Source organism: Coniophora puteana (assembly GCF_000271625.1).
Source record: "Coniophora puteana RWD-64-598 SS2 unplaced genomic scaffold CONPUscaffold_12, whole genome shotgun sequence".
Classification (NCBI taxonomy): domain Eukaryota; kingdom Fungi; phylum Basidiomycota; class Agaricomycetes; order Boletales; family Coniophoraceae; genus Coniophora; species Coniophora puteana.
Window position 1 is genome coordinate 346751 of NW_006913064.1, and position 24773 is coordinate 371523.

Here is a 24773-nt window from a genome sequence, read left to right on the forward strand (position 1 = left end):
CTCATCCACCACTCCTCCACTCGCTCTCCTGGCGCGTCTTCATCTCTTGCACAATGTCCAAGGCACAGGCAGAACAGCCAGTGCTCGCCAACAAGGAGGCAAAACTCTTCAGGGAACTCCTCTCTCACTACGAGGAGAAGCATCTCACAAAGGGCCGCAAAACTGCTGATCAGATCCTCAAGAAACACCCAAACCATGGAGGCACGTCTCAATCGCAACCCGGTCTTGCTGATTGACTTACTGAGTGCTATATAGAAACTCTGGCCATGAAGGGCCTCATACTCGTCCACCTCGGCCAGCGCGAAGAGGGCAAGAAAATGGTCAAGCAAGGTGCGATGCTGAACATGAAATCACACATCCCGTGGCATGTCCAGGCCCTCATCCACAAGGGCGAAAAGGACTACGATGGCGCGCTCAGGGCATACAAGAACGGCCTCAAGGCAGACAAGGTACGCGTCATTCCGCGCACTGCCACGCACAGGTCTCATGTATGCGTCCTTCCTCCCCGGATGATCAGGACAACATCAACATCCTTCGAGACGCCTGTTTCCTTCTTACGCACCTGCGCAAGTATGATGAGCTGGTCGAATATCGGCACAGATTCCTCCAGCTGCGGCCCGTCAACCGGACACACTGGATCGGTCTTGCCGTTGCGCACCACTTGAACGGAAACCTGGCCGAAGCCAAGAACATCCTGGAGTGGTACGACAAGTTCCTCAAGGTATGATAATCGCCTTTCGTTTGCTTCCCTCTTCCCTGACCCGGAGAAAGAGCACCCCAGACTACGACGCCGACAACTCTGAGCGCTTGCTGTACCACGTGCGCGTTCTCGAGGAGCTTGGTGAAAACACGGAGGCGCTCGCCTTCCTGGACAAGTACGCACAATCCAGGTACATCGTCCATCGCACCAGCACCATGGAGTACAGAGGTGAGCAACCTCCCATCCGGACCGGCTTCCCGCTGATAGGCCCCGACAGCGCGGCTCACGACCAAGCTCAAGTCCAGCGATGCCCCAGATGCGTGGAGAGTGCTGATCGAGCAGAACTCGGATTGCTGGGATTATTACAAGGGCTTCTTGTCTGTTGAGAGCATAGACTACGGTGCGTCTACCCGCATACAGCTGCTGATCTCACTCCTGACCCATGCATGATAGACTCAATAACGGACGAGAACCGCGCAGCGGCCTTGAAGCACCTCAACAACTTCTCCCAACAGTATCCCCGCGCCACTGCTCCGCGGCGAATGGCCCTCAGCGTCGCGACAGGTAAGCCTTCCCCACCGCATCGCGTCGGATCGCAGCGCATATACCCACCCACCCCATCACCGCAGGCGACGACTTCACGAACCTCGCAACCGCCTACCTCTCCTCGAACATCCAAAAAGGCGTCCCCTCCCTCTTCGTCGACGTCAAGCCCCTGTACACCGACCCCGCGAAAGCACAGTCCATCCAGTCCATCGTCGAAAAGCTCCTCGAAGCGCACAACACGCCCCCGGCCCCGCCCCCAGCCGAAAACGGGAGCGCGAGCGCGGAGCCGACCGCGCGCCTCTGGGCGCTCTACTTCCTCGCGCAGCACCACTCGCATCTCGGCGCGTACAGCACGGCGCTTGAGTTGCTCGACGCGGCGATGGCGCACACGCCGACGCTGCCGGAGCTGTACATGGCGCGCGCGCGCGTGCTGAAGCGCGTGGGGGATCCGTACGGCGCGGCGAGGGTGATGAACGAGGCGCGGTTGTTGGATGGGCAGGACCGGTATTTGAATACGAAGTGTGGGAAGTATCGGTTGAGGGCGGGGTTGGTGAGCGAGGCGGGGGAGGTGTTTGGGATGTTTACGAAGGTGCGTTCTTATCTTGTCGTCGTTTTTGATCAGAGTCAAGGTGGCGGGGGAGAGGTTGGAGAGCTGATGATGTTTTTTGTTGCCCCGCTTGCATTGCATTGTAGAAAGACGCGGTGAGCCCCGGGGCGGATCTCGAGGAGATGCAGTCGTTGCTGTACCTCCGGGAAGAAGGCGACGCGCACTACCGCGCGGGGCGGCTGTCGCAGGCGCTTAAAAAGTACTATGCCGTTTCTAATGTAGGTAACGTTACCCGCTGCGATAATGCACACGTTATTCACGGAATGTGCGCTGTGGCTTGGGTTGGATAACAGGTGTTCGATCAGGTCGAGAATGACCAGTACGATTTCCACCCGTATTCGCTGCGGCGGACGCTGCTGAATGTATACGTCAAGTGAGTGCTGAGTTCGGGTGGGTCGTGTTTGGCGCTGGTGCTGAACGGCACGTGTTTCGAACGCTAGTACGCTCAAGTGGGAAGACAGTGTGCGGTCGCACCCGGCGTATCGTCATGCTGCGGTGTCCGCTGCACGGGTAAGCATTTGCATTTGCCACTTCCCCGTGATGAACTACTTATAGGCTGCAGATATGGGTTAGCGTGTACGATGATCCCAAGCTCGCTGAAGGGCCTGCGGCGTCTGATTGTGTGTTGATTCATGCAGTGCCTGTGTTTTATTATGCTTGTTTGGCTTACATGTGTGGTCTCTTGTAGCCGCTACGTCCGGCTCCGACTCGGTGAAGAAGGCCAAGTCCAAGGCGGCGAAGAAGGCCGCGCAGACGCCTGCTGCTACGGAGAAGAACGGTGCGTTCTTTCGTTATATTCCTTTCCAGCCTTGCCTCCCGATGCGCCCTTAAACTCTTCTACTTTTGCCCGGAGACTGAGCCTGGCATCGCGACAGGCACCGCCAACGCACAGCAGCAGAACACGAACGAGGACAAGGGCCTCGAACCGCCGCAGGCAAAGGACGAGGATCCGGAGGGCGCGCGGCTCATCCGGGAGGAGCGGCCGCTCGAGCGCGCGCAGAAGCTGCTCGCGCCGCTGTGGGCGGACGTCGCGCGGGGCGTGTGGGATGTGGAGACGTGTGCGGTGGCGTATGATGTTGCGGTGCGGCGAGGTGAGTCGTGGGTTCGTTGTGGCGTAGGGAAATGGGGTGTTTATGATATGGTGGATATATAGAGCGGTATCTCGAGGCGGCACGCGCGCTCGCGCGTGCGCGCAGTATCGACGCGGAGCATCCTGAGGTCCATGTTCGGACGGTGGAGCTCAAGCTGAAAGGTGCGCTGCCACTGGCTGGCTGTGTAACGTTCGCATCCATATCCGTCCGGGGCTGACTGGATGATCCGTCTCCTTAGTACAATCACTCTCCGCCCCCGCCGTCTCGGAGACGGCGCTCGCGGCGCTCGTCGAGTCGCTCGCTACCGCGCTGCCGGACGAGCTCTCCCTCGAGACGTTCAACTCGCAGTATCTCCAGCGGCATGCGGCCGACGGCGGTGCAGTGCTCGGTGCGGCCAGGGCGGCGCGCGTGCTGCAGGCGCCGCTGGCCGAGGTCGAGGAGACGGTGTTTAGCGCGTTGCAGGATGGTGTGGCGCTCAAGATCGAGGTGCGCTATTCATCTTCATGCTTTCCTTTCTTTGTGTTGGCGTTATGATCGCTGATTGCACACTTGTGTCCGTCTTCCTCCCTTGTAGACCGCCCTTGCGGCCCTTGCGTTCCTCCGCTCTATCGAGTCCTCGCGGGCGGACGAGTTCCGCGCGGCGTGTGATGCGCGGTTCGAGCTGGCGACGGTGTTCAAGGCGCCTGAGGAGCTCGAGAGGCTAAGGAAGGAGAGTCTTGGGGAACCTGTGGAGGTGAAGGAGGAGACGCTGGAGTAGCTGGGCGGGTTGTAGTTGGCGTGCTTTTGGTGTTGGGTGCTGAATATATTGGATTTGGCTATCGTCGTTGCATGCAGTGACAAGTGGTGTGATGTGATTTCATTGTTCTTGTTTCCTCTTCTTCTCCGTTGTACGCGACTTCGACCCGTACCGCTCAAAGTAAGTGCATATGTTACAGTACCCTATCCTGGCTCTCCTTTCTGCTCGATAGCACTGTTTCATTCACGCAGAGCATGGCGGCCATATCCCCCTTTTACATGATGTCATACCGTGTTGCTCAGGTGTCCTTTGTGTAGGCTTCCCCCTGTGTCCTCATAGCCATAAGAGCTCGCCAGCGTAATCGCGCTCGTCTTATTGTACCCCATTGCACCCGACCTTCATCGGGAGGTTCTCCCGCCGGCAACTAACTCCAAACTGTCTACAACTACACAGCAGGCTATAATCATCCCTTCAAATCTCGCAAAAAATGCGCTGGCGCCGTACGTCTGACACCTACCCTCACACATCCATTCCTCACTCACATCATATCTCCTCATCAGCTCTTCGTGTACTGCCCAAGTTTTGGGGGTTTGCTTTACCCGAGAGATAGCTGATACAGAGGGCCACAGCCGAATGGGGGCCGCGGCCACCGGAATGCTTCGAGAGAGATGCGATTCATTAGTTCTTCGAGGCACTACGTGCCAAAGTTGAGACGACGCGAAAACTGAGGATTCCGGTTCAGCACGGCCGCGAGCCCGACCGGTGGTGGTGCATTGCGCTTGCCATGGCCTGTACCGAGCATTATCCGCTTCCCAGGGATCCGCCGCACGAGAGGTTTTATCGTAGGTTGGAGGAGAACTTGGGAGGTGTTAAGCCGGGGTTGCATAGAGGCCATGTGTCTATTGATAGCGATTTGTATGGATACGGTCATACACATTATATGGGAAGGCGATGATGTGTACTATGTGCTATCGTTGTTACTTTATGGTCCTTGACGGAATATTTGCTTGGGGTGGCCATATCACCAAGTCACCACGTTATGAAGAGGGTGTTAGAGTGAGACAGGACGGTGATTCTGTCCCTTGCCTAACACTCGAATTCTTTTTTTTTTTTCATAGCCTCAGCGGATAGTACAGGTCATTCAGATAAGTCTGCACTGTCCTTGAAGCTGAAGCATGGATGCATGGCTTACTAACTTGAACCGTCGGAACGACTATCTTTTGATATAGGGACCGCCTAGGGGAGACCAACTTGAGCGTCTCCTCGATGAGTATGCCACAAATGCAGTGATATCCAGACATGCATTGCAAACAATTACCCAAATGCCGGACGCATCGATTTGCTAGGCGAAAGATCGAACTTGAAGGCCACTATCATTGAAATTCAGTACAAGTTAGGGTAATTTGGAGTCAAATTTTGTGTTGACAGTCGCCCCAACGAGTCCAATCAACACCCGTGATACAAGTGAGTTATAGCGGTAAGTATGTGCCGGTGAGCATCAGTAAGTGGTACTTACTGTTCGAAACGGAGGCAACCAATCCTTTATACTACCCAGCGGGGCACGCACCATGAGAGCTCGAAACACCTGTCTAGCCGAGTCCTTCGTCACAGAGGCTGTTTATTAAGGGGTTTTCAGGGTCGAAAGTCTCCTACAAAGTCTCCTGCATATTTCGTGCGAGTGGGAGAATGCGCTGGATGATGCGGTGTTCATAATAACCTATACTTTCAAAAGTTATGGCCCTTCCGTTGCCCGGTCCATCATATCTTTTGTTTGACGAGCTTTGCTCTGTAGAATACTTTGTCATATGCATCGTCAATCTTAGGTCGGCATACTATAAGATATCTTGCAGACTTCTTGGCTGTTGATTCTAACGGAAGGGTGAGCTTGACCGTTGTCAAAGTCGCAGTGAACATCCATGTCCGAGTCGTCGAAGGTCGCATTGATCTCTCATACATATCGCGCTTCGGCGGCTTTGAAATAAATCACCAAGGTGTCGAAAACTTCAACCTCAAGGGACGTAAACATTAGCTCTAAGCGAATACAAATGTTCAACGTTCAATGAGATTAAAGCTATCTTACACACGGACGCTGGTTGAAAGCCAGAGTCCGGGGCGATACGCTTTTCGGAGAAATCCGGCTACATACAAACTCTATCCTTCAGCTGTATAGCACAACACCCGCCGGCAATCGCCGAGAGGCTCGCATAATCGCCTGTGAAGACTATACCGCCCGACGAGCTCAAGACCACCACCGCCGCCGACATCCACTATGGTCAACATTCCCAAGTACGTAGAGAAGCGCACGCTGTCATTATGCTTGCTGACCCCATGATACAGGACTCGCCGGACCTGTGAGTGTTACTAGGGGCGTATCTTGGTTCGGACTTGTGAACTCATGTATGATTGGCATGGTGCAGACTGCAAGGGCAAGACGTGCAAGAAGCACACGTACGTCTGCCTCATCCTCTTCCCCGTATCAATGTCTCCTTACAGCTCGTTTGCGCGTGTACGTCAGGCCCCACAAAGTCACCCAGTACAAAAAGGGCAAGGACTCGATATTCGCCCAGGGAAAGCGGCGTTACGACCGTAAGCAATCCGGTTACGGTGGTCAGACCAAGCCCGTCTTCCACAAGAAGGTGCGCACCACCTGCTACTGCTGCTGACATGTGTTCCTCGATGGGCTGATCGCGTCACTTGGGCGTGAATAGGCAAAGACGACGAAGAAGGTCGTGCTTCGGCTAGAATGCACGGTCTGCAAATACAAGATGCAGTTATCCCTCAAGCGTTGCAAGCAGTGCGTATCCTCTCTCCTCTTGTCCGTTGCATGATGACTAAAGTGGGATAATAGCTTCGAGCTTGGTGGTGAGAAAAAGACGAAGGGTGCCGCTCTCCAGTTCGTAAGTACTATTGCCATCGCCGCCTGTCTTCCCACTCGTTCTGACGTGTGTGTGTTTGCGCTCATAGTAAGCGGTCTTTGTGGAGGATATCGTCGTGCATGTTTCCTTTCGTCGCTATGTATACTCAGCCCTCATATGATCTGCAATGCAATCATCCATGCATCACACCATGCATATCGATAATAAGACATTTATGATGGATTGGCTTTACTAGTTGGGAGTGATTTGCTCGTTCGACACCGGCCTTCTGTACTTCGATCCGCGAAGCAACCTTCGTCCGGGGGTGGGGTCAGGCTTGACAAGCAGGCAACACCATCGTCACTCGGTCTTCTTCGGACCTCATTTGTCACGCACAACCAGTAGACGTACGATGTTCTATCCCGATTGACAAGTATTATGCGTGGTTGTAAATACATAACAGCTATATTATTCTAACTACCTTCTACAAGAAATCCGATCGATATAGCCCTTCCCAGCCCTTGCATTGTGTGCTTTGATTTAAAAGAACAATTGTGAACATGAAGCGCCCTTCTTACTACCATTACCAGACACTCCTACCCGACCGATGACGACGACGACGACGACGCACGACGCGACTTGACTTTAGTTATTCCACTGCGCCCACGAACCGGGCAGCCCTCGCTTCCGGCGCTCGTCGGGACGCGCAAAGGACGCGATCGAGCCGTAGTTGTGCCGGCTCGGCTCGCCGCCGCCTTCCTCGTCCTCCTCGTCGACGCAGCGCCGCGATGCTGTGCGGTTGGCGGCGTCGCAGTCCGAGTCCCAGTCGCGCTGCTGCTGCTGCTGCTGCTGCTGCTGATGATGATGATGGTGCTGCGGACGGTGCAGGCGGTGCGGGCTGGGCGGGGCAAGGAGGGAGGAGCGGTCGCGGTCGGTGCCTGTGCCGGTTGTAAGGACTCTGCTAGTGCTGGTGCTGCCGAAGACTCTGCTGCCGCTGCTCCTGCCGCTGCCGAGGACTCTGCTGGTGCGGCCGGCACCGGGGTGGAGGTGCTGCCGCAGGCTGCGGATGGAGTATTGGCGGCGTGGCGGGACGAGCAGCTTGTTGAGGTCGAGCTCGCCGTCTTCGCCGTCTGACTCGTCGTCGTCGCCTGGGTCTGAATCGTCGGGATCGTCGTCATCGTCATCGGGGTCGATGTGGTCCGAGTCGTGGTGATCGTCAGGGTCGTAGTCAATGGACTGATGCTGATGGTGATGGCGGTGGTGATGCGAGTCTGCGGAGACGGAACGAGAGCGCGATGCGGAGGAGTCAGACACGCGGAACGCAAAGCCGGGGTGCTGGCCGCGCCCGCGTTGCATGATCGTGCTCGCGGCCGAGACGCGTCCATTGATACTAGCGCGCGCATGGGCAAGAGCACGCGGATGGCCAGAAGAGCCCCACCCGTCGTTCTCCGTGCGCGTGCGCGTCAGACACGGGACCTCGTGCGGATTGAGCAGGCTCGAGTGGGACGGCTTCGCTCTGAGCGCCATTGTCGGCTTCTTCAGATTATTTTGCTTCAGCTTTTGCTCGCCCTGGCGGCCCGACCCCGCCCGCGAGTTCGAGCGCGAGCCGGGCGCGGAGCGGCATACGACGCGTGTGCGGGAGACGGTGCCTTCGGCCTTGGCCGCGCGGTGCGCCTCGACGCGCAGACACAGCAGCGGTGTTCGTGCGCGGCGTGGGGACGACCGTGCCGAGAGCGAGCTCGCCTTGGATGGTCCCATGGTCATGGCCATCGGGAGGAGGCCGTTGGCCCACGTCCGTCTGGGGCCGGGCGTTTCTGATCCTGCCGCGGAGCCTTCGGCCTGAGAGGAGAGAAGGGAGCGGGAGGAGGCGGAGGGGCGGAGCTGTTGTTGGTGCAGCGAGGATGCGGAGGCCATGTGCCGGAGATAGGCGTGGGCTGTCCGTGGTGGCGTGGCCGTGGAGCTGTGTCGCCCCCGGAGGTGCGGTGGAAGGGCAGTTTGCGCGTGCAGAGGCCATCTTGATCGGCGGGGGCTGGCGCCGGGGCTGTCCGTTGACGACAGGGGTGTGTATGTCGCGAGCGACGAGCGGGACGAGTCGTTCTGCGCGAGGGCGGCGTGCCGCGCGTGTGGGTACGCAGTATGCGCGAGCGGAGACGGGGGAGGGGAGTAGCCGCGGTCGAGCGAGGTGACAGAGTGGTTGCCGCGGCCGAGAGTTGTCTCGCCATTGGATGACGGGGCGGGGGCGTCGTCGGTGTCGGTGTCACGTGCGAGGCTCGGGTTTCTGCTGACGAGCCCGGCGAGGAAGCCAACGACGGCACGGACGCTGCCGACGCGAGAGCGGGTTGAGCCGCCCTCGTCCTTGTCGTGCTCGCCCTCGGGGGTGAATACACGGGTCTCCTTGTAGCCTGCCTCGCGGAGGAGATCCTCGAGGCGTTCGTAGGTCTGGGACGTGCCCCGCCGGTGGAGGGGCACACGACCGAGGGTCGCTGGGTACCGGCTGGCTGAGCGGCCGCGGGGAGGGGTGGAGGGTGGGCTTGTGGCGCTGGTGTGGGTGTTGCTGGACATGGACATGGAGGGGGGAGGAGAGGAGGTTTCGGAGAGATCGAGTGACTGCATCTCATGACCCCGTCACAACATGTTTAGGGACAGATTGGAGGATGTTACTCACAATGCCCTCACGCGGCAGCTCCTGTGCCACGACCTCGCCCGCGCGTGTCAAAGTCTGGGGCGAGGACATTGTGATATGGGTGAAGGTCGGGTCTCCGTGTGCGGGGTTTGTTTCAAAGACGAGGTGTGCGTAAGATTGGGTGTTGTGGTGGTGAGTTCAGGAGGCAAAATGTAGCATAATAAGAGGATATAGCGTATGGGTGCGTTGCCATCAAAGGAGCCACAAGTGTAGCTAGTGCCAGCCCGTGTGGGTGACTGTCTTGGGTTTAGACCGGAGGGTGTGAGGAGGAGCGAGATCAGCGAAAAACCCGCGCGGTGCGGCGCCTCTAACTTAAGACAGACCACGTGATCGATCCCTGTCTCACCCCACTGGTCTCGACTCAACAACTCGCTGGCTACCATCAACGAAAACGTCGCTGAAATCGCGGAAGAGCTCCGTTCCTTGTGCTCGTTGTCCCTAAAGAGCACACGTCGTACGCCCCAACCAAAGCTGATGGTCCTGAGTAGCCCGTGATGTAACCATTGAGACTACCCCTGACGTCGTCGACATCACTGGTCGACCCCGTGAACAGACCGATTCAATATTCTCGAGGAGAGTTGCATTTTTGATTTATTCCTTCCGTTCTTGCGGCGGCGGCCATCGATCGTCGGCGCTCGCAGTTACAGGCCTATTTCTCGCTGCTGAAAGGCCTCACGAGACACCTCGGTGAAAACCAGGGGAGCCGTCGGAAGTAAAGCATTCCTAGACCGTGCGCTGGCCGTTTCTCACCCTATGGCCATGTGGCGAGCGGCGCCAACACCTCCAACGCCCGGAGCGTTGCCTTGGAAAGTGAAAGCCGGTGAGAGTTCAAGGCTCTAAACAGTTCTAAGCTAGTGAGGATCTGAGTTAGCGGTGCTCTCCCTAAGGCGTTGCCTGAGGGTGTTGCCGTGGTCCTCGGAGTTCATGACCATCCCCGACCTCGGTAGCCAGCCAGCTTGACGCAGTCTCGAGGGTTCGTCTGGAGTCTTGGGATCACGTCTTAGTTGAAAGTTGCGTTTGACGCTGCACACGACTTGTTCGCTTCACCTTCACGGTATTATTATGGTACTTACAGGTGCAAGCTAAGCCGTCGCTAACGCTGTTAAGCATGGCCTCTCGGACCGTGTGAAACTGCGGACTTACGCGACACCGCGTCTTTCTGCACACGCCTATGCCATCGGGGGCCTCGGACAACAGACGTACGCAAATTTGTCTTTCGTCTTTCAATAGTAACACTAACCATTCATGTTTCGCAGTATCTGCGCCTCCGCATAGCAATGATAACGACAACGCGTTATGGCACGACCTCGCACATGAATGCGCCCTCGGCGCGATCTACGACTCCAACGAACGATACCCGCACCCACAGTGTCTCCCCGGCACCCGCGCGCGCCTCCTCAGCACGCTGCGGCAGCGCGTCGGCCAGGACGACAGGAGGATTATATGGCTCAGGGGGGCGTCGGGCTGCGGCAAGTCCGCCGTCGCGCACACGTTCGCCGAGCAGCTGAGAGCGGAGGGCTTGCTTGCTGCCACGTTTTTCTTTTCGCGTGGGCATGCGAGGCGGAACAACGTCAGCCGGTTTTTGATTACCGTTGCGTATCAACTTGGTCTGCACGGCGCTGATGCGCGTGAGGCTATCGTCCGAGCCATTGCTGAAGATCCGGCGCTGCTCTCGACGGAGAAGTCGCGTCAAGAGCAGCTGGAGAAGCTCGTACTCGCCCCGCTGCAGCGACTCGCTCCTCACTGGAAAGACAAGTCCATGTGCCTAGTACTAGACGATGTCGACGAGGCGGAGACAACCGAAACGGGCCAAATTGCACCGCTCGTGTCCCTGATAGCCCAGCTCATCCGCGATCCCAGCGTCCCCATCGCCCATATCATACTCGCAAGCAGAGCAACGCCCGAAGTTGAAGCAGCGCTCACTCACCACAGCTCAGCAGACATAGTCCGAACGATCCTTATCGAGGAATTCGACGCGGAAGCGGACGTTGCCCGCTTTTTGCGTTCTTCGCTGGACGACATATACGATAACCGCGGCCTTGCGTTCGTCGGGCCGAAACCGTGGCCGCCCGAGAGCGACTTGCTCAGGCTGACGCGGCGCGCCGGGGGCAGCTTCGCCTTCGCATCTACGGTCCTAAGACTGATCGATCAGGAGCGGCCGTGCGACCGCCTCGCTCTCGTGCTGAGGATGTTGGACGGTGACGTCAGTGACCACGGCAGGCTTCAGAACATCGACCAGCTGTACCGGTTCATACTATCTTCTCGCCAGTGCCTGCATTGGGAAAAGGCGACGGAGGTGCTGCATAACATTGTATGCCTTGCGGACCCGCTTTCCGCGTACGACCTTAACGTCCTCTTTGAAGCTAACTGGCAGCCGTATCTCATCCCTCTGGCTGCGGTGCTCTCGGTGCCGTCTACCACCTCGAAAGCGGCCGTTCAGACGTACCACGCTTCGCTACACGACTTCCTCGCGAGCCCGGAGAGCGCGGGGGAGCTCTACGTCGAACCGCACGTTGTGCACCGCCGGCTATTCGTTGCCTGCTCTCAAATGATGGCGCGCAAGCTGAAGAGGGATATATGCGACCTGCGTGACCACTCGAGAGCGCAAGACGATGTTCCTGGTTTTCGGCAGAAGCGCGATGCGGTGATCACGCCAGCGCTGCGGTATGCCTGTCTGTATTGGGTCCACCATCTCCAGCGCACGCGGCCAGACGGGGGAGTACAAGGTCTTCTCACCGACTTTCTGCAGACGCGGCTGCTGTATTGGATCGAGGTGTTTGCGTTGGCGGGTGAGCTGCAGCTGGCCGTGCAGTGTCTTGTAGCTGCCAGCACGGTTATCCTCGTAAGCCCAACCATTTCCCACCGAGAGCTCACGATAACAAACGCACTATTCAATCGAACGCAGGACTGGAAATTCTACATGCAGCGCGAGATATCCGTGATGCTGCTCCGCGACGCGCAGCGGCTCATCCGCGAGTTCTCGCCCGCTATCGCGTTTTCCGTGCTCCACGTATATGCGACTGCGCTCCCGCTCAGCCCGGCCAAATCGCAGCTTCGGCAGGTGTACAGCGATGCGCTTGCTGATGCTGCACCTATTCGCGTTGAGGAAGGTCTTGATGACGGATGGGACTGTGTCACGCTGAGGATCGATAACGGGGCACCGGTTAATGCTATTGCGCTTTCTGCCGATGGGGCAAGGGTCGCTGCGACTTCTAGGCGGGGTGTCGATGTTTATGACTCTGGAACGGGGACACTTGTTGCTTCGCGCGATTGGGACGGGGAGATGTGGTGTGTCCGGTACTCGTATCAGAACCACCTCCTTGCGGTGTTGGATACCCAGGGCGAGTGGCACATCTGGGATCTCCTCATGCCCAACTCCTTCTCCCGGCTCGAGGGCCGGCCAGATGAAGAGGACAATATCCTCGACAGCCTGGCGTCCGACAAAACGTCTGACAATGCACCCGTCGCCCCCGATGACGCTTCTGCATTTTCGCGCGACGGTACGTCGGTCGCCTGCGCGTACGCGGCCGAGGGAAACAGCTCAAGCACCGCCGTATACATCTGGGCCACCGAACAGCCTCTATATCCGACATTGCGCATCGCGCAGGCTGGCACGGGTCGCGTGCAGGCGCTGCAGTTCGCGCATGCGGGAGACCGGATCATGAGCGCGACGCGCGGCGGGGTGTACCTGTTCGATGCGCGCTCCGGGGAGCTGCTCTGGCACGACAGTGTGCCGCAGGGCGTGCGCTGGTCCGGGGCGCTGTGGCACGCGTTTGCGCCGAGCGACGATTTTACGGTGCATGTGGATCCGGAAGAGATGAGGTTGTTTTATGGCAGGCTTAAGGGCCCGTTTTCGGGCAGGAAGCTCGGTGTGCATTCCTTGGGTGGTGAACGACAGCAGAAGGAGAAGCAGGAATCTTTATTGTCGCGCAAGAAGCTTCTTGGCTGGGTGAAGCGCGGGAATGATCTGAAGCCGGCTGCAAGCGATGGAACTCCCTTTGACGTGCGGCCGATATTCGTTGGCAGTGCGCTCGCGGCCGTACGCGCGGGCAGCACGGTGTACACGCGCTACCGCCAAAGAAGTGCAGTCGACCCGTCGTGGAGAGTGGCAGCGCAGCTCGCTGCGAGTGGGGGCACGGCAATCGAGATACTTGACCTGTCTCTGGCAGGGAGCGCACCTGCAGAGGACAACTCGACACTTGTGTCCATGCTTCCGACGCAGGCGCTGTCGCCGTTCGTCGCACTCTTCAAGGCGGACTACGCGCGCAATGCGGGGGAGATACATTTACATACATCCTCCCGCTCTCCTACTGTGCTCGCGGTCCCGGTCACGAACACCACAGGCTTGGGTGTGTCTCCCGACATGTCCGTCTACTCCTTCATACAGGACAACAGGATTCACCTCCACAGCGTTGCCACCGGCAGGCGGCTCTGCCGCATCGCACCCGCGCCGGAGCGCAAGGATCTACGTTCGCTAGACGACTACCACCACGTATTCTCTCCTCGGTCGACCTACCTCGCCACGGCTGTCGACAGCCAGCTCAAACTCTGGCGCACGACGAGCGGAGCACTCATCGATGCGGTGACGGTGCCAGCGCTCCAGAGTGATACCATCACATTCTCGAGCGACGAGAACAGGGTAGCCTGGATCCGGGCCACGCATAGCGGTCCAGACGTCGACGTCTTCGAAGTTGCCGGGAGCCCGCAGCGGCTCCGGCGGCTCGCCTCGTTCAACTACGGGCGCTGGGAGCCGAGCAGACCCGTCGTCGCTGCGTGTCGACTGGCGTTCTCGTCTGGTGTGAGTGGGAGTGATGACAGCAGCATCAGGTGTCTGCTGCATGATGGCGCCTCTGTGGCCGTGTACGAGTGGTGCGATGGGATGCCGGGACCTGTGCGCATCGCGTATGGGGATCTGCCAGAGCCGGAACTTGAGCACCGGGGCCAGGTGGTGGTCCGTGCGTCTCCGAACCTCGAGCGCGTGTGCTACACGACCACAGCCGCTTCGCGACGCTCGTACGTACTCAATCTTGACACCGCGTCAGTTATCCCCGAGGAACTTGGAGACGAGGGAGACAGATGTGCCGCCGTCAAGCGCTACGAGGCGGATCCAGAGCACGACCCCGCCGTCCTGCCTGACGTGCGCAGTTGGTCGGACATTGGCATCAGTGCAGACGGCTGGCTGTGCAAAGGAAGCCGCAAGCTCTGCTGGCTGCCTCTGCGGTACAGGCCTAAGCTCTCTCCCCCCTCCGACGGCGGTGCTACCTCCGAGTCGGTGGAATTCCAAGTAGTAGGGAACAGAGTCGTTGTTCTCGCAGAAAGCAGGCCGCTCGTTCTACGGAGTGTAGAAGACGTGCGATATTTTCAGGAGATCATGGCGAGCGCTGATGATAGTACAGGCGGAGTGTACCAGGCGCCATTGCGGAGGGAGACCACTCGTTTTAGTATACTTAGTGGACGGTCGATGTCGCATCGGCGGTTTCGTAGCGCGCATGATTGATAACAGGTATTCTAGTGCTTTGGATGGGGACTATGGCATACATATTAGCGTTCGGGGACCGGAAGGCAAGACACAAGATGCCACCACAGAGGTTTGACACAGAATATATGTGTAGTATACTCGTTGCATAAATCTCTCGCCACCTAAACCGCGATACCTTCATGCTGCTCACGATCAACTAGTTCTATATCTCCTCCTTCCTCTGTATGACCTTGAGCGAGGACCATTCCTTCGAAGGCAATAGCGCTCATTGTTAGCACTGTCATGTTTGCGCCGCCCTTCACCTGGTCCATGTGGAATTGGCGGATGGACAATATAAACCACGGCCCAAGTGTACAGGTGAACATTGCTTGAAGGCCCCATCTCGCTTCGTTCATGGCTGTTTTTTCGAGGAAAGTCTAACACGATCGAAAAAAACAACACCTCATTGAATGAACAAATGCAGAGACAGTTTTCTCGCTCACAAGGTCTATCGAGGCAGACTTCAAGTTGATAAGTAACAGGAACGCATGCCATACAGCATACCTAGTTGAAAGTTGAAGCTAGGGATCAGTCCTTGTGGCCTGATACTAGAGGACCCACCACGCAATGTACAGGAGACCTTGCTGAAAGAGATGTTGTGCAATGCTGTTGAATTGGGAAGTAGAATCGTTCGATCTCTGCTCCAAAAAATGCCAAATAGAGCGGTATGCCAACATAATGAACAGAATTATTTCAAACCCCACGACAATTCCTGAAGCAACCTGGTCTAGCCAACCCGGAGGCGAAGTCGGACCAAAGGTTTTACAATACGGAATGCCCATGAGAACGACCTCTTTTACTATAAAACATGTTCAGATTATAAAGCAGAGATGCAAGAATGTGTACCTACGGGTAGTCCCATAGGGTGGGATGTCGTCCACAATGTTAAGAGCCGTGCAAAGAAGCCGCACCGAAATACAGCAACAGCAGAGGAGAATCAAGATGTACGTCGTGCTTTTGTACAGCGCACAAACACGAGCCGTCATCACTCCTAGAGTTTAGAGTATTCTCGTTAAGCGACACAACAGACATGCATGTGTCAGACCTTTACCTTGCAAAGCTGCCTCCAAAATATTTATCCAGCCCATCTCTAACATTCCCCAGAGCATAGAACCTAACAAACCCGTTAAATATGCCTCTTGCAACACATGGTAAAGCAGAACTCACAACTCAAAAGCCATATTCAGTCAGCCAAAAGAAGTTAGCTGAGGTACAAAACAAAGAGTGGCTTACGTCTGTGAAGGCGTAAACTGAGAAGTTATCATGCGTAGATCGCTGCTATACATACCCGATCCGTCAAATACTTCGATGGGAAATATTCGTCTGTTGAGAAGTGTCAATGGGCTGATTACGCTCAGCGTAATTAACGCCACATACAAACTTGCACCCTGATTGGATGAATAGTGTCAGTCCAAATGAACATGCTAAAAACATATTGCGCACAGTGCATATGCCAGGCCCATGTATCGAAGCTGTTCAATGTTTCAGCTTCCTACTGACGTTTCGGGTGATTGTGTAACTGACACAGGCGTAGCACCAAGTCACCCAAGAAAGCTTATGTTTCTAATGGATGGCGTTTCTCGTCAAACGCCTTCAGTAAATTAAGAAACGCGGCAGACTTACCCAGATTAGGTCAACCTGATGCAGCAAACAGAGCTTGCGTCAAGGAACTGAATTTTCGTAGTCTCAGTCGCCTCACCTCTTGGCTGAGACAGAGGACTGAAATAATCTGTTATCATCTTCCAAGCGCAGCGAGGAGACGAGGACGCACCGTAATCGTAAACGACCAATGTAGCAACCGATGCTACAAGGCTCGACAATGAATTCAATTGACCAAAAAAACTGAAAGCGAACGTCGTACCAACGACATAATCTTCTACCTGAAAGAAGATGAAATCATGGAAGACCTCGGCAGAAGAGCTTGGGATATCCGGCATGGCTTTCTCGCAAATTCGCAAGTTGTGTACATTTTGATATCCATGAGGGTCTTTATAAAACCTGTGATAATCCACAGCCTCTCCGGAGTATTAAAATCCGACCAACCCACTCAGATCCCCCGGTTGCCGAGTGCAGCGAGGCTCGTGCGCCGACACGTAATGCATGATGGATGGGTTATAATGGGACGAATGGTTGCATTCGTTCTATCAGCTGTGGGTAAAATAGGTGGTGTTTGTCATGGGGCGAGTGGCCTTCTTCAACATAAGATTGATAAATTAGATCAAAACTGCGTTGGACTATGATGCACCGGTTACGTGGTGGAATGAAGTGATAGAACCCCTCGACTTTCTGGAAACATCAGCCAATCATACGCGTGCAGAAACCGTCTCTTCTCACTCTCACTTGCGTTGGAAAAGCCTTTCTTCCTCGATGCCGATGTTGCGCCACTCGTCCCACATGCCTCAGCCCGTAGATTTTTAGCTTGCGCCCTGCCTCGGTTCCCTTACCATCGCACGTTCTCGGGGAGTCGGCTACTGTGCTCTTTCCGTCATCTTTGAGTATTTTTCTTTTGCAAAACATTCCACGCCACGACTGTACCATGCGCACGCATTCGCATCCTTCCATAGTTGATTGAACGTTACGTTGAACCCTGGTCTGCAACGACCTCCCTCCTGATGTCCGTGGCGCGCCACTCAAGGCCTTCCTGGTCGCTGAAACAGCGCCCATCGACATTCTTTTTGCAATTCCGTATTTCATTGCTCTGCGCAGTATCTACAAGAAATAAAATATACAGATTCCTAAACTTCCGTTCTATCAACATTGTCGAAAAGCAAAACAAAACAAAAATACGCTGCTGCTCGAGGGATGAAAGACGCTTCGAACTACTCAAAACGCTCGAAAGAGAAAAGGTACTACTATTGAAGAATGAACAGATAAATGAGAATATATGTGAATAACGAATAAAAGTTACAGTTCCGAGCGTACGAGAGGAAAGGCAAAGCGACGATGTGATGATGGTTCGCAGCGCAGCAAGCGGGTACGCGCCGCACAAACGCGCCCTCGAGGTCGAAGAGAGAAAGTGGGTGGATTAATCGTCAGCTCGATGACCCCCAGCCCATATGAACGAAGAGGCGTGAAGAACGAATATTCGATGCAAAGATGGAAGCATTGGGCGGCGGTGGCGGCGGGGCAAGGTGAACGAAAAGGGTAATTTATGTGCGGGGTAGGTGAAACTTGTGAGCGATATATAAATATCTGCGGGAGAAAGAGGAAACGGGTAACAGCTTAATGCGAGGGTAAAGACCGGACCGAATTAGGCATGATACACAAAGCCATTATGGCTTTGGGTCCGCGGTGTATGGCGGCAATGACGACGTCGACGAGCACGGCGTAATGTGTGGCTGGTGACCCAGTGTGTTCTCCGCCGTCTTCTTGCTCCAAGCGATGTCGCCCGCGATGGCGGCGGGCGTGATCGGGCGCGACGAGTTGGGAGTGTTGGCCTGCGACCGGTTGTGCACGAGATGGGCACGGACGAGGTGGCCGGCGGCGAGGGCGGACATCAGCGAGAGCTCACCGGCCATGACGGCGGCGGCAATGATGCGAGCGAGGCGCTGCGCGTTCTGGCCGGGCTCGGAGGGGTGAGCACCCTTGAGGCCGAGCATCTCGAGGATGGAGCCTTGGGGCCCGAGAATGGTGCCGCCACCGATAGTGCCGACCTCGATGGTGGGCATAGAGACCGTCATGAGGAGATCCTCGCCGTCGTTGGTCCTGAAAGACGAAATGAGCAGGCGTTCACACAGCCAAAAAAAAAAAAAAAAAAAAAAAAAACGTAACGGCTCCATAAGCGTCATGCACATCGAACTCTCAACGTTCTGCGCCGGGTCCTGGCCAGTAGCCAAAAAGATAGCCGTAAGGATATTCGCCGCATGCGCATTGAAACCGCCAATCGAGCCAGCCATAGCGCTACCGACGAGGTTCTTCTTCGTGTTCAGGTTGCACAGCGCCTCGACCGTGGTCTTGAGCACGCTCTTGACGACCTTGCCGGGGATGACAGCCTCAGCGACGACGCTCTTGCCGCGACCCTCGATCCAGTTGATCGCAGCGGGCTTCTTGTCCGTGCAGTAGTTGCCAGAGAGCGCGAGCGTGACCATGTCGGGGAACCGCTTCTGCATGGTCTCGAGCGCCTTCTCCGTGCCCTTCGAGATCATGTTCATGCCCATAGCGTCACCAGTCTTCGTGGCGAAGCGGACAAAGAGCGTGCGACCGGCCATGGCGGTCTTGAGGCGTTGGAGCTTGGCAAACCGGGAAGTAGACTCGAAGGCTTCGCGGATGATCTGGTAGCCCTCGTCGGAGTCAATCCAGAGCTTGGCTGCAGCGGCCATCGTAATGGATGGGAAGTCGATAGCGGGGCCACGGGTCATGGCATCACCGGTGAGAACAGTGGTAACTCCACCACCAGCGTTGAGGGCCTTGCAGCCACGGGAGGTGGAAGCGACAAGGGTGCCCTCGGCGGTGGCCATAGGAATGTGGACGGACTCGTTATCGATCTTCAGAGGGCCAGCGACACCGAGGGGAATGGGGATGTAACCGATGACGTTCTCGCAGCAAGCACCCATGACCTTGGAATAGTCGTAGTTCGACATGGGGACATCCGAATCTTCAAGGGTGCCAGTAGAAGTTGCGCGAGCTATAAACTCATCAGCAACATCTTCACCTAGATTATGGAAGAATACTTACATATGAGGGACCGGCGAACGGAGACAGCGCGCTCAAAGTCACCAAGTACCTTCTCGAGGGCGTAGGCAGCGATCTTACCGTTCTGAGCCAAAAGAACAATTTCTTCGTCGTTAAGGACCGTGGGCTGGAGGTTCAAAGGCTTCGGCGCGCTCTCGAACACTGCAATGCACTCCTCGAGGGACCGGACAGGGAGATCGATATCCTTGGGCTCCCTCGCAGCACTCTTGGCACGAAGCTTCATGTCGAGCATGAACGCGGGAACACCGTTGGAAGGAGGAATGGCGATGGGAGCAGCGATGGGGCGAGTAGTCTGGGGAGCAGAATCCGTTTTGGCCGGCACAGCGGGGGCGGGGGGCTCAGGAGAACCACGGGACTCGGGGCTGGAGTCACCACCGAGTGCGAACGAGGGGCGTTGGCGCTTCTCCGGAGTAGCCTTCTCTTCGATAATGGTAACGACGGGCTTCTCCTTCTCCTCTTCCTTCTCCTCCTCTTCCTCAGTCCTGCTCCGCCGCATGCCACCACCAACAGACAGGAACCGCACGTGAGGAGTCTGGATGCCGCGCATGGCACCCTCGGCGATGCCCTTGAGCAGGTAGCCATTGAGTGTGACGCTGACGATGAGGATCAGGACGATCCACTTGGACAGGATCGGGTCGCCGACGAGACGGGTCCAGGCGGACATGAAGTTCTCCACGATCTCGGTTGAACGGAAGAGCGTGCGGCGTGCGGGACCAGGGGCGATGATACGGACGTAGACAGGGGGCGAGACCTTGACCAGCAAGTCTGCAGCCGTAGCGTTAGAGTCGTAAACCTCAGCCAGGGTGAGCGAGCTGAGGACCTCGGAGATGGCGGGTGACGTGATGTCGACTTTGCGTGCGACGAGAGGCTCGCCGCTGAGCGCGTGGAGGGAATCGATCGACGACTGGGTCTGGTAACGAGAGATCGTAGCGGGAGTGAGCGTGGTGGACAGGTTAAGGATGTGCAGCGTCAAGAACGAAGCGATCTATATGCATCAAAGGCAGTGAACGTCAGCCATCGGCTCAGGGGAGCAAATCACGCGGACGCTGTGCCGGCGCAACTCACCAAGAGCAGCTTGAGCCTGGCGACCGGGTTCTCGTTCTTGGTTTCTGCCGGAGGGCTGTTCTTCTGCCTCAGGTCTGATCCCTTCACTCCGATGAACATGTCGGAAAGGCTGAGAGAACTGCCTTGGCGGGAAGATGGGGTAGAGCGGGCAAGAGCGCTGGCTTTTCCTTCCGTCTTCAGGTTATTTGAACTCCTGGACCTTCCCATTCCGCGGACAGTTTGGATCCGTCGAACCTAATTGCAAAGACAATAAACAGATATTAGCATGGGCGCCATGACGAATAGACACAAGAGCGCAAAACGAAAGACAAAAAGACAATGAGACGGTGGATCTCCATGAAATAGGTCCGAAAGCGTGGATAAGGGGACAGAGCAAAGCATCGGACCGCTCTTGTCTAGGAAACCCGGTATGAAGTCACATGATCTAGTCCCAAGACTTACCTCAACCATAATTGCCAAAATGGCACAGTAGAAGGTGCCGAAAAGGACACAGTCTAGCGTGAGCAGGAGAGACGCGAGAGAGCAGAACTCCTTTAGGCCTCCGACCTTGCTTCTTGCGCCCATGACGAGTACCAGAATCTCAAGGGCATAGTCCCGCAGAATGGCGTTACCCTGGCTCTCCATCGCCTCCATGATGACCTCGCCAGCTGGCTTCATCTGCCCACGCCAACGGCCCTCCTTCACCGGGGTGGTTAGGTTCGGGTGGTTGAAGACTGCGCGTGCGAGCCGCAGAGGCTTATCAAATCCGACTGTGCACACCAAGAAAGGCAATGCCTCCGTCAGACTGATAGGGTCGAGCGGGATCTGGAGGTAATGGGAGATCGGTAGCGTAACCATGAAGGCGAGGAGGCCATTGGAGATGATTGCGGTGCTAAGCCAGAAGTTGGAGCCAAGACGACGGGAGGAAAGGAAGAGGCGGATAAAGGAGGCGTGCATGAGGACATAACCGGCGAGGACAAGAAGTATATCCACGGAGTCTGCTTTCTGCTGCGCATGTAAGCATCTAACTTTGTGTCACAGGGGGGAGAACGCACCTTAGCCAACTCCCAGAAACGCATGACGAGCGCTTGGGCGGCGTATGCCATCCATTTGCCGCTCTTCATCTCGCCGATAGTCTCCACCTGCCGACCCTCAACGTGAAATTTGACGCCATACGTGTCCGCAGCGAACTTCGCACGTGTCTTCAGGGCGTCGACGAACTCGTGAGCGAGACCAGGTGTAAAGGAGAGGGTCAGGATTTCCGAACGTGACGAGGCCGGGGAGGGCGACACCATGGTGAAGCATGGGAGCGCTGACTTCTCGGGAGTGCGGTGGCACACGGAACCATACTGCTTGCCAAGGGCAGAAAACTCGTGGGTGAAATGGTGCGTCAAGTTTTCAATGGATGGGGTGAAGGAGCTGAAGTCGACCTTGATAGTCGTACGACCAGATGACGTTAGAATGTGGCTGCCTACGAAAATCACACATATACTTACCTCATCCTGAGAAGGAGGCAGCGTGAATATGACCTGTTGGAGCTCGACCTTGCCATCGTTGGGCCGTGACGTATACCAGTTTTCGTCTACGCCCACCCATTCGCCCTCGCGGAAGAGAGCATGCGCAGGCCGGAGTGTTGATGGGAATGTAGGAGCGAAAAAGGCGGAGTGCTTGATGGCCGAGAGGACGTTGAAGTAGGCGAGCGTTCCGACAATGAAGAAGAACACTATCGTCTCGATGGGCGCGGAGACAGCGCGTCCGCTGAGCGGTTGGAGTGCACGCATTGGCGGGGAAGGGAAAGGACAGGGGAATGCGTGTGGCCTTGATGCAGCGTTTCGCTTTTTGTTTCCTCTTACTTCACAGGTTGATGTCTAGAGCAGTACACGGATAAAATTGGTCACAGGTGCGCGCCCGGGCGAAGTAAGAAAGCGCGTACCGGAGACAGGGCCCGTTACGGTTGTGGTGGCGGGCACGGAGAAGGGCGGCGACGGGGATGCTGTTGAAAGCGTCGTCGTCGTCGTCTGTCGCGGTGGTCGTGAAGGAAGGAGGCAACCTCCGAGAAAAGCTGAGGGGTGGGGCGAGGGATCGACGGAAGGAAATGGTACGACAGCGTAATATTTAACATTTTTCAAAATTCGGTTGGGGCAGCCGACGCGTTCCAGATCAGGCAGTTGGAGTGCCTGGGACCCGGGTCACCCCTCTTCCCTCTCAATGCCACCGAGCTTGTCATTCTCAGAGTCCGCTGTGTATCTAACATCCCGTTCCAACAAGACGCCGATGGGACACCTCTTTGCATAAACAACATCCCATGCGAGCACTACGGATAGGGTAAAGCAATGACCATGTCAACCCCTCGTGTCCTCGATCGTGGGCATCAAACCGGTGGAGGCTGTCGCGGTTGATTGAGCCATTCACCTGGCAGTGCCGCCCATCATCCGAGCACCCACTGACATACCCAGTATGTTATGCACAGGATCACAATAGCCGACTATCGATCGCACTAGCGCTTTGTTTATCTCCGAGGTAGGAGGTGTAGGACCATTGCGGCGGCTAGCTAGCCCATTTCAAGTCCTTCACGTTGGACTGCCGCACAATATGATCGATAAGTATGCTGACGAAAACCTAGCCTCTTTCGACAAATTTCAATGTGAATAACGGGCTCAAACAATTTTTTCTTCTGTATTTTGTCTTCACCAGGTCATCTGTTCTACACGAGCCCGGTCCGAACGCTCTTGATAACTAGAAGACTGAGCGCGGGTCGCTGTGCGAACATGCTGGCGTTCGTCGGTCGGGGTCCCACAGGGTCCCTGCTCTTGTCAACGGAAACAAATGTCTCTGTCTCCTTGACTTGTCTATCCACCTGTCCCTGTCTCGCGTCTTGTCCCTTGGTCCGTGGTTGTCGGTCACCCTCTTTCATACCTCTGGAACACGTCGACTTTGTCTGCTCGCTCAACTGAACGGGTTTACTGTCTCCGCTGCATAGCTTCGCCCAATGACCGTGCATATCAATCAGCGTTACTCTGTCAGTGAAACATCACCAGCTATTGTTAACCTCTCCATGGTCAAATTGATCCTACAAGCTTGCAATTGACTTTACCGCGTACTGGTCTGAACCGCACGGATTGCCAATGTTAGCGCCTCCCCGCCCTCTCCGCAATCTTGACATCTGCCTCACTTCTGCTGTTATCACCCCGGATATGTCCAACGAGCGCTACTCGGCCCTATCAATGCGAACGCCAACGTTCTCATCTAACCTCCTCGGAACATTTCTCATAACTTGTCAATACCCATGTCGTCCGCAACTCAGACATCCGAGCGCCCCAGTCTCACCCGCATCACATCTACCCTGGACGATTCACTCTATCACTCAACGAAAGCGCCTTGTTCTCCGGGGAAGCGTGGGCCGTGGCGATCTTCTCCGACCAAAACCTTTATCCCTCGGGGAGACTCGTGGCAGAGGCGTCGGTGACGATCCCTCCGACGTACCAATATGGGTCGTTCACGTAACGTCTCTGTCTCTGTCTTCGTCCCCTCGGAACGACGCTCCTCGGGCGACGAGAAGTCTGTTTTTGCGTTAGACCTGTTCTCTAGTGTCAATGTCTAGATATCGGCCCCGCGCCTTACTCTGACGACTGGCGACATTGAATGAGCAGGCACACCGTAATCATGCAAGGCACTCCATTGCAACTCCACATAGTGACTGACGATATTGATCCACTTGCATGCTCGCTGGTAGCCGAGTGCCCGTCTTACCGGCGCCTGATTCGTCGCTCGTATGCAGCCAAGCCGGTTCTAGAAGAGTAAGACGTTGGATGAAGTCAGTTACTCAGTTCAACATAACGCCCTTGACCACATCCGCGGACACTCCTCATGCGCACAGCGACTCAATGCTACCATTTAGGGATAGGCACTAAACCGCAATATCCTAGTGTTTATAATGTCCATTTCACTAAACAACCACAGGAGCCTCTACATAACGGCGGCGACCATATACATACGTGGACTCAATGCTGCCAAGCGGGATGAAACGGCAGTAGCATTCGTGAGTCTTGGAGCACCCGCAATGTCCATACGTTGAGTCCAATTGCGAAGCACAAACTCGACGTCACCGGAGCGACCGAAGCAGCGTCCTCGTCGGTGTCACCGCCTAATTTGAAGCCGTGTCCTCCCCTACGTTCTTATCTCATCTAAAGGCTATCTTGAGGACGTCATCTAAGCCAGAGACTTCATTGATTGAGTGATATGGACGATGTGCGAACGTTCCCTTCCGCGAATCGTGTCGAGTTTCAGAGGATGTGAGAGCT

General features: G+C 56.1%; 7 protein-coding genes across 7 annotated transcripts; 4 read left to right on the forward strand and 3 right to left on the reverse strand.

Annotated features, from left to right (window-relative positions):
• Positions 1 to 53: 53 nt before the first annotated feature.
• CONPUDRAFT_139160 (N-terminal acetyltransferase A, auxiliary subunit) lies at positions 54 to 3759 on the forward strand (the record flags this gene model as incomplete). Its single annotated transcript, XM_007774347.1, has 16 exons — positions 54 to 201; positions 256 to 449; positions 518 to 721; positions 772 to 928; positions 978 to 1100; positions 1154 to 1264; positions 1330 to 1835; positions 1940 to 2071; positions 2147 to 2226; positions 2294 to 2363; positions 2416 to 2473; positions 2542 to 2631; positions 2729 to 2944; positions 3007 to 3105; positions 3183 to 3430; positions 3519 to 3759. The coding sequence occupies 16 exons, from the start codon at positions 54 to 56 to the stop codon at positions 3699 to 3701; spliced, it is 2619 nt and encodes an 872-aa protein (XP_007772537.1). The 3' UTR covers positions 3702 to 3759.
• Positions 3760 to 5897: 2138 nt separating this feature from the next.
• CONPUDRAFT_109567 (uncharacterized protein) lies at positions 5898 to 6728 on the forward strand (the record flags this gene model as incomplete). Its single annotated transcript, XM_007774348.1, has 6 exons — positions 5898 to 5966; positions 6018 to 6031; positions 6098 to 6128; positions 6196 to 6316; positions 6389 to 6474; positions 6529 to 6728. Coding segments are annotated over exons 1-6 (468 nt in total), but the record flags the coding sequence as incomplete, so codon positions are not given.
• Positions 6729 to 6957: 229 nt separating this feature from the next.
• Positions 6958 to 9414, reverse strand: CONPUDRAFT_168110 (uncharacterized protein). The gene is made up of 2 exons (XM_007774349.1): positions 9201 to 9414; positions 6958 to 9142 (listed from the first exon to the last, which is right to left on the reverse strand). Exons 1-2 carry the CDS (start codon positions 9267 to 9269, stop codon positions 7181 to 7183), a joined length of 2031 nt encoding a protein of 676 aa, XP_007772539.1. The 5' UTR covers positions 9270 to 9414; the 3' UTR covers positions 6958 to 7180.
• A 785-nt stretch (positions 9415 to 10199) lies between these two features.
• CONPUDRAFT_109569 (uncharacterized protein) lies at positions 10200 to 11146 on the forward strand (the record flags this gene model as incomplete). The annotated part of the gene is made up of 2 exons (XM_007774350.1): positions 10200 to 10417; positions 10475 to 11146. Coding segments are annotated over exons 1-2 (699 nt in total), but the record flags the coding sequence as incomplete, so codon positions are not given.
• Positions 11147 to 11406: 260 nt separating this feature from the next.
• On the forward strand, positions 11407 to 14909 carry CONPUDRAFT_146181 (YVTN repeat-like/Quino protein amine dehydrogenase; the record flags this gene model as incomplete). The annotated part of the gene is made up of 1 exon (XM_007774351.1): positions 11407 to 14909. The coding sequence occupies one exon, from the start codon at positions 11407 to 11409 to the stop codon at positions 14713 to 14715; it is 3309 nt and encodes a 1102-aa protein (XP_007772541.1). The 3' UTR covers positions 14716 to 14909.
• Positions 14910 to 15284: 375 nt separating this feature from the next.
• Positions 15285 to 16673, reverse strand: CONPUDRAFT_75900 (uncharacterized protein; the record flags this gene model as incomplete). Its single annotated transcript, XM_007774232.1, has 9 exons — positions 15285 to 15535; positions 15788 to 15850; positions 16025 to 16059; positions 16114 to 16124; positions 16237 to 16299; positions 16360 to 16374; positions 16436 to 16455; positions 16508 to 16540; positions 16598 to 16673. 9 exons carry the CDS (start codon positions 16671 to 16673, stop codon positions 15285 to 15287), a joined length of 567 nt encoding a protein of 188 aa, XP_007772422.1.
• Positions 16674 to 18008: 1335 nt separating this feature from the next.
• Positions 18009 to 22253, reverse strand: CONPUDRAFT_62715 (uncharacterized protein; the record flags this gene model as incomplete). The annotated part of the gene is made up of 6 exons (XM_007774200.1): positions 18009 to 18441; positions 18508 to 19360; positions 19411 to 20413; positions 20494 to 20727; positions 20935 to 21477; positions 21528 to 22253. The coding sequence occupies 6 exons, from the start codon at positions 22251 to 22253 to the stop codon at positions 18009 to 18011; spliced, it is 3792 nt and encodes a 1263-aa protein (XP_007772390.1).
• Positions 22254 to 24773: the final 2520 nt, after the last annotated feature.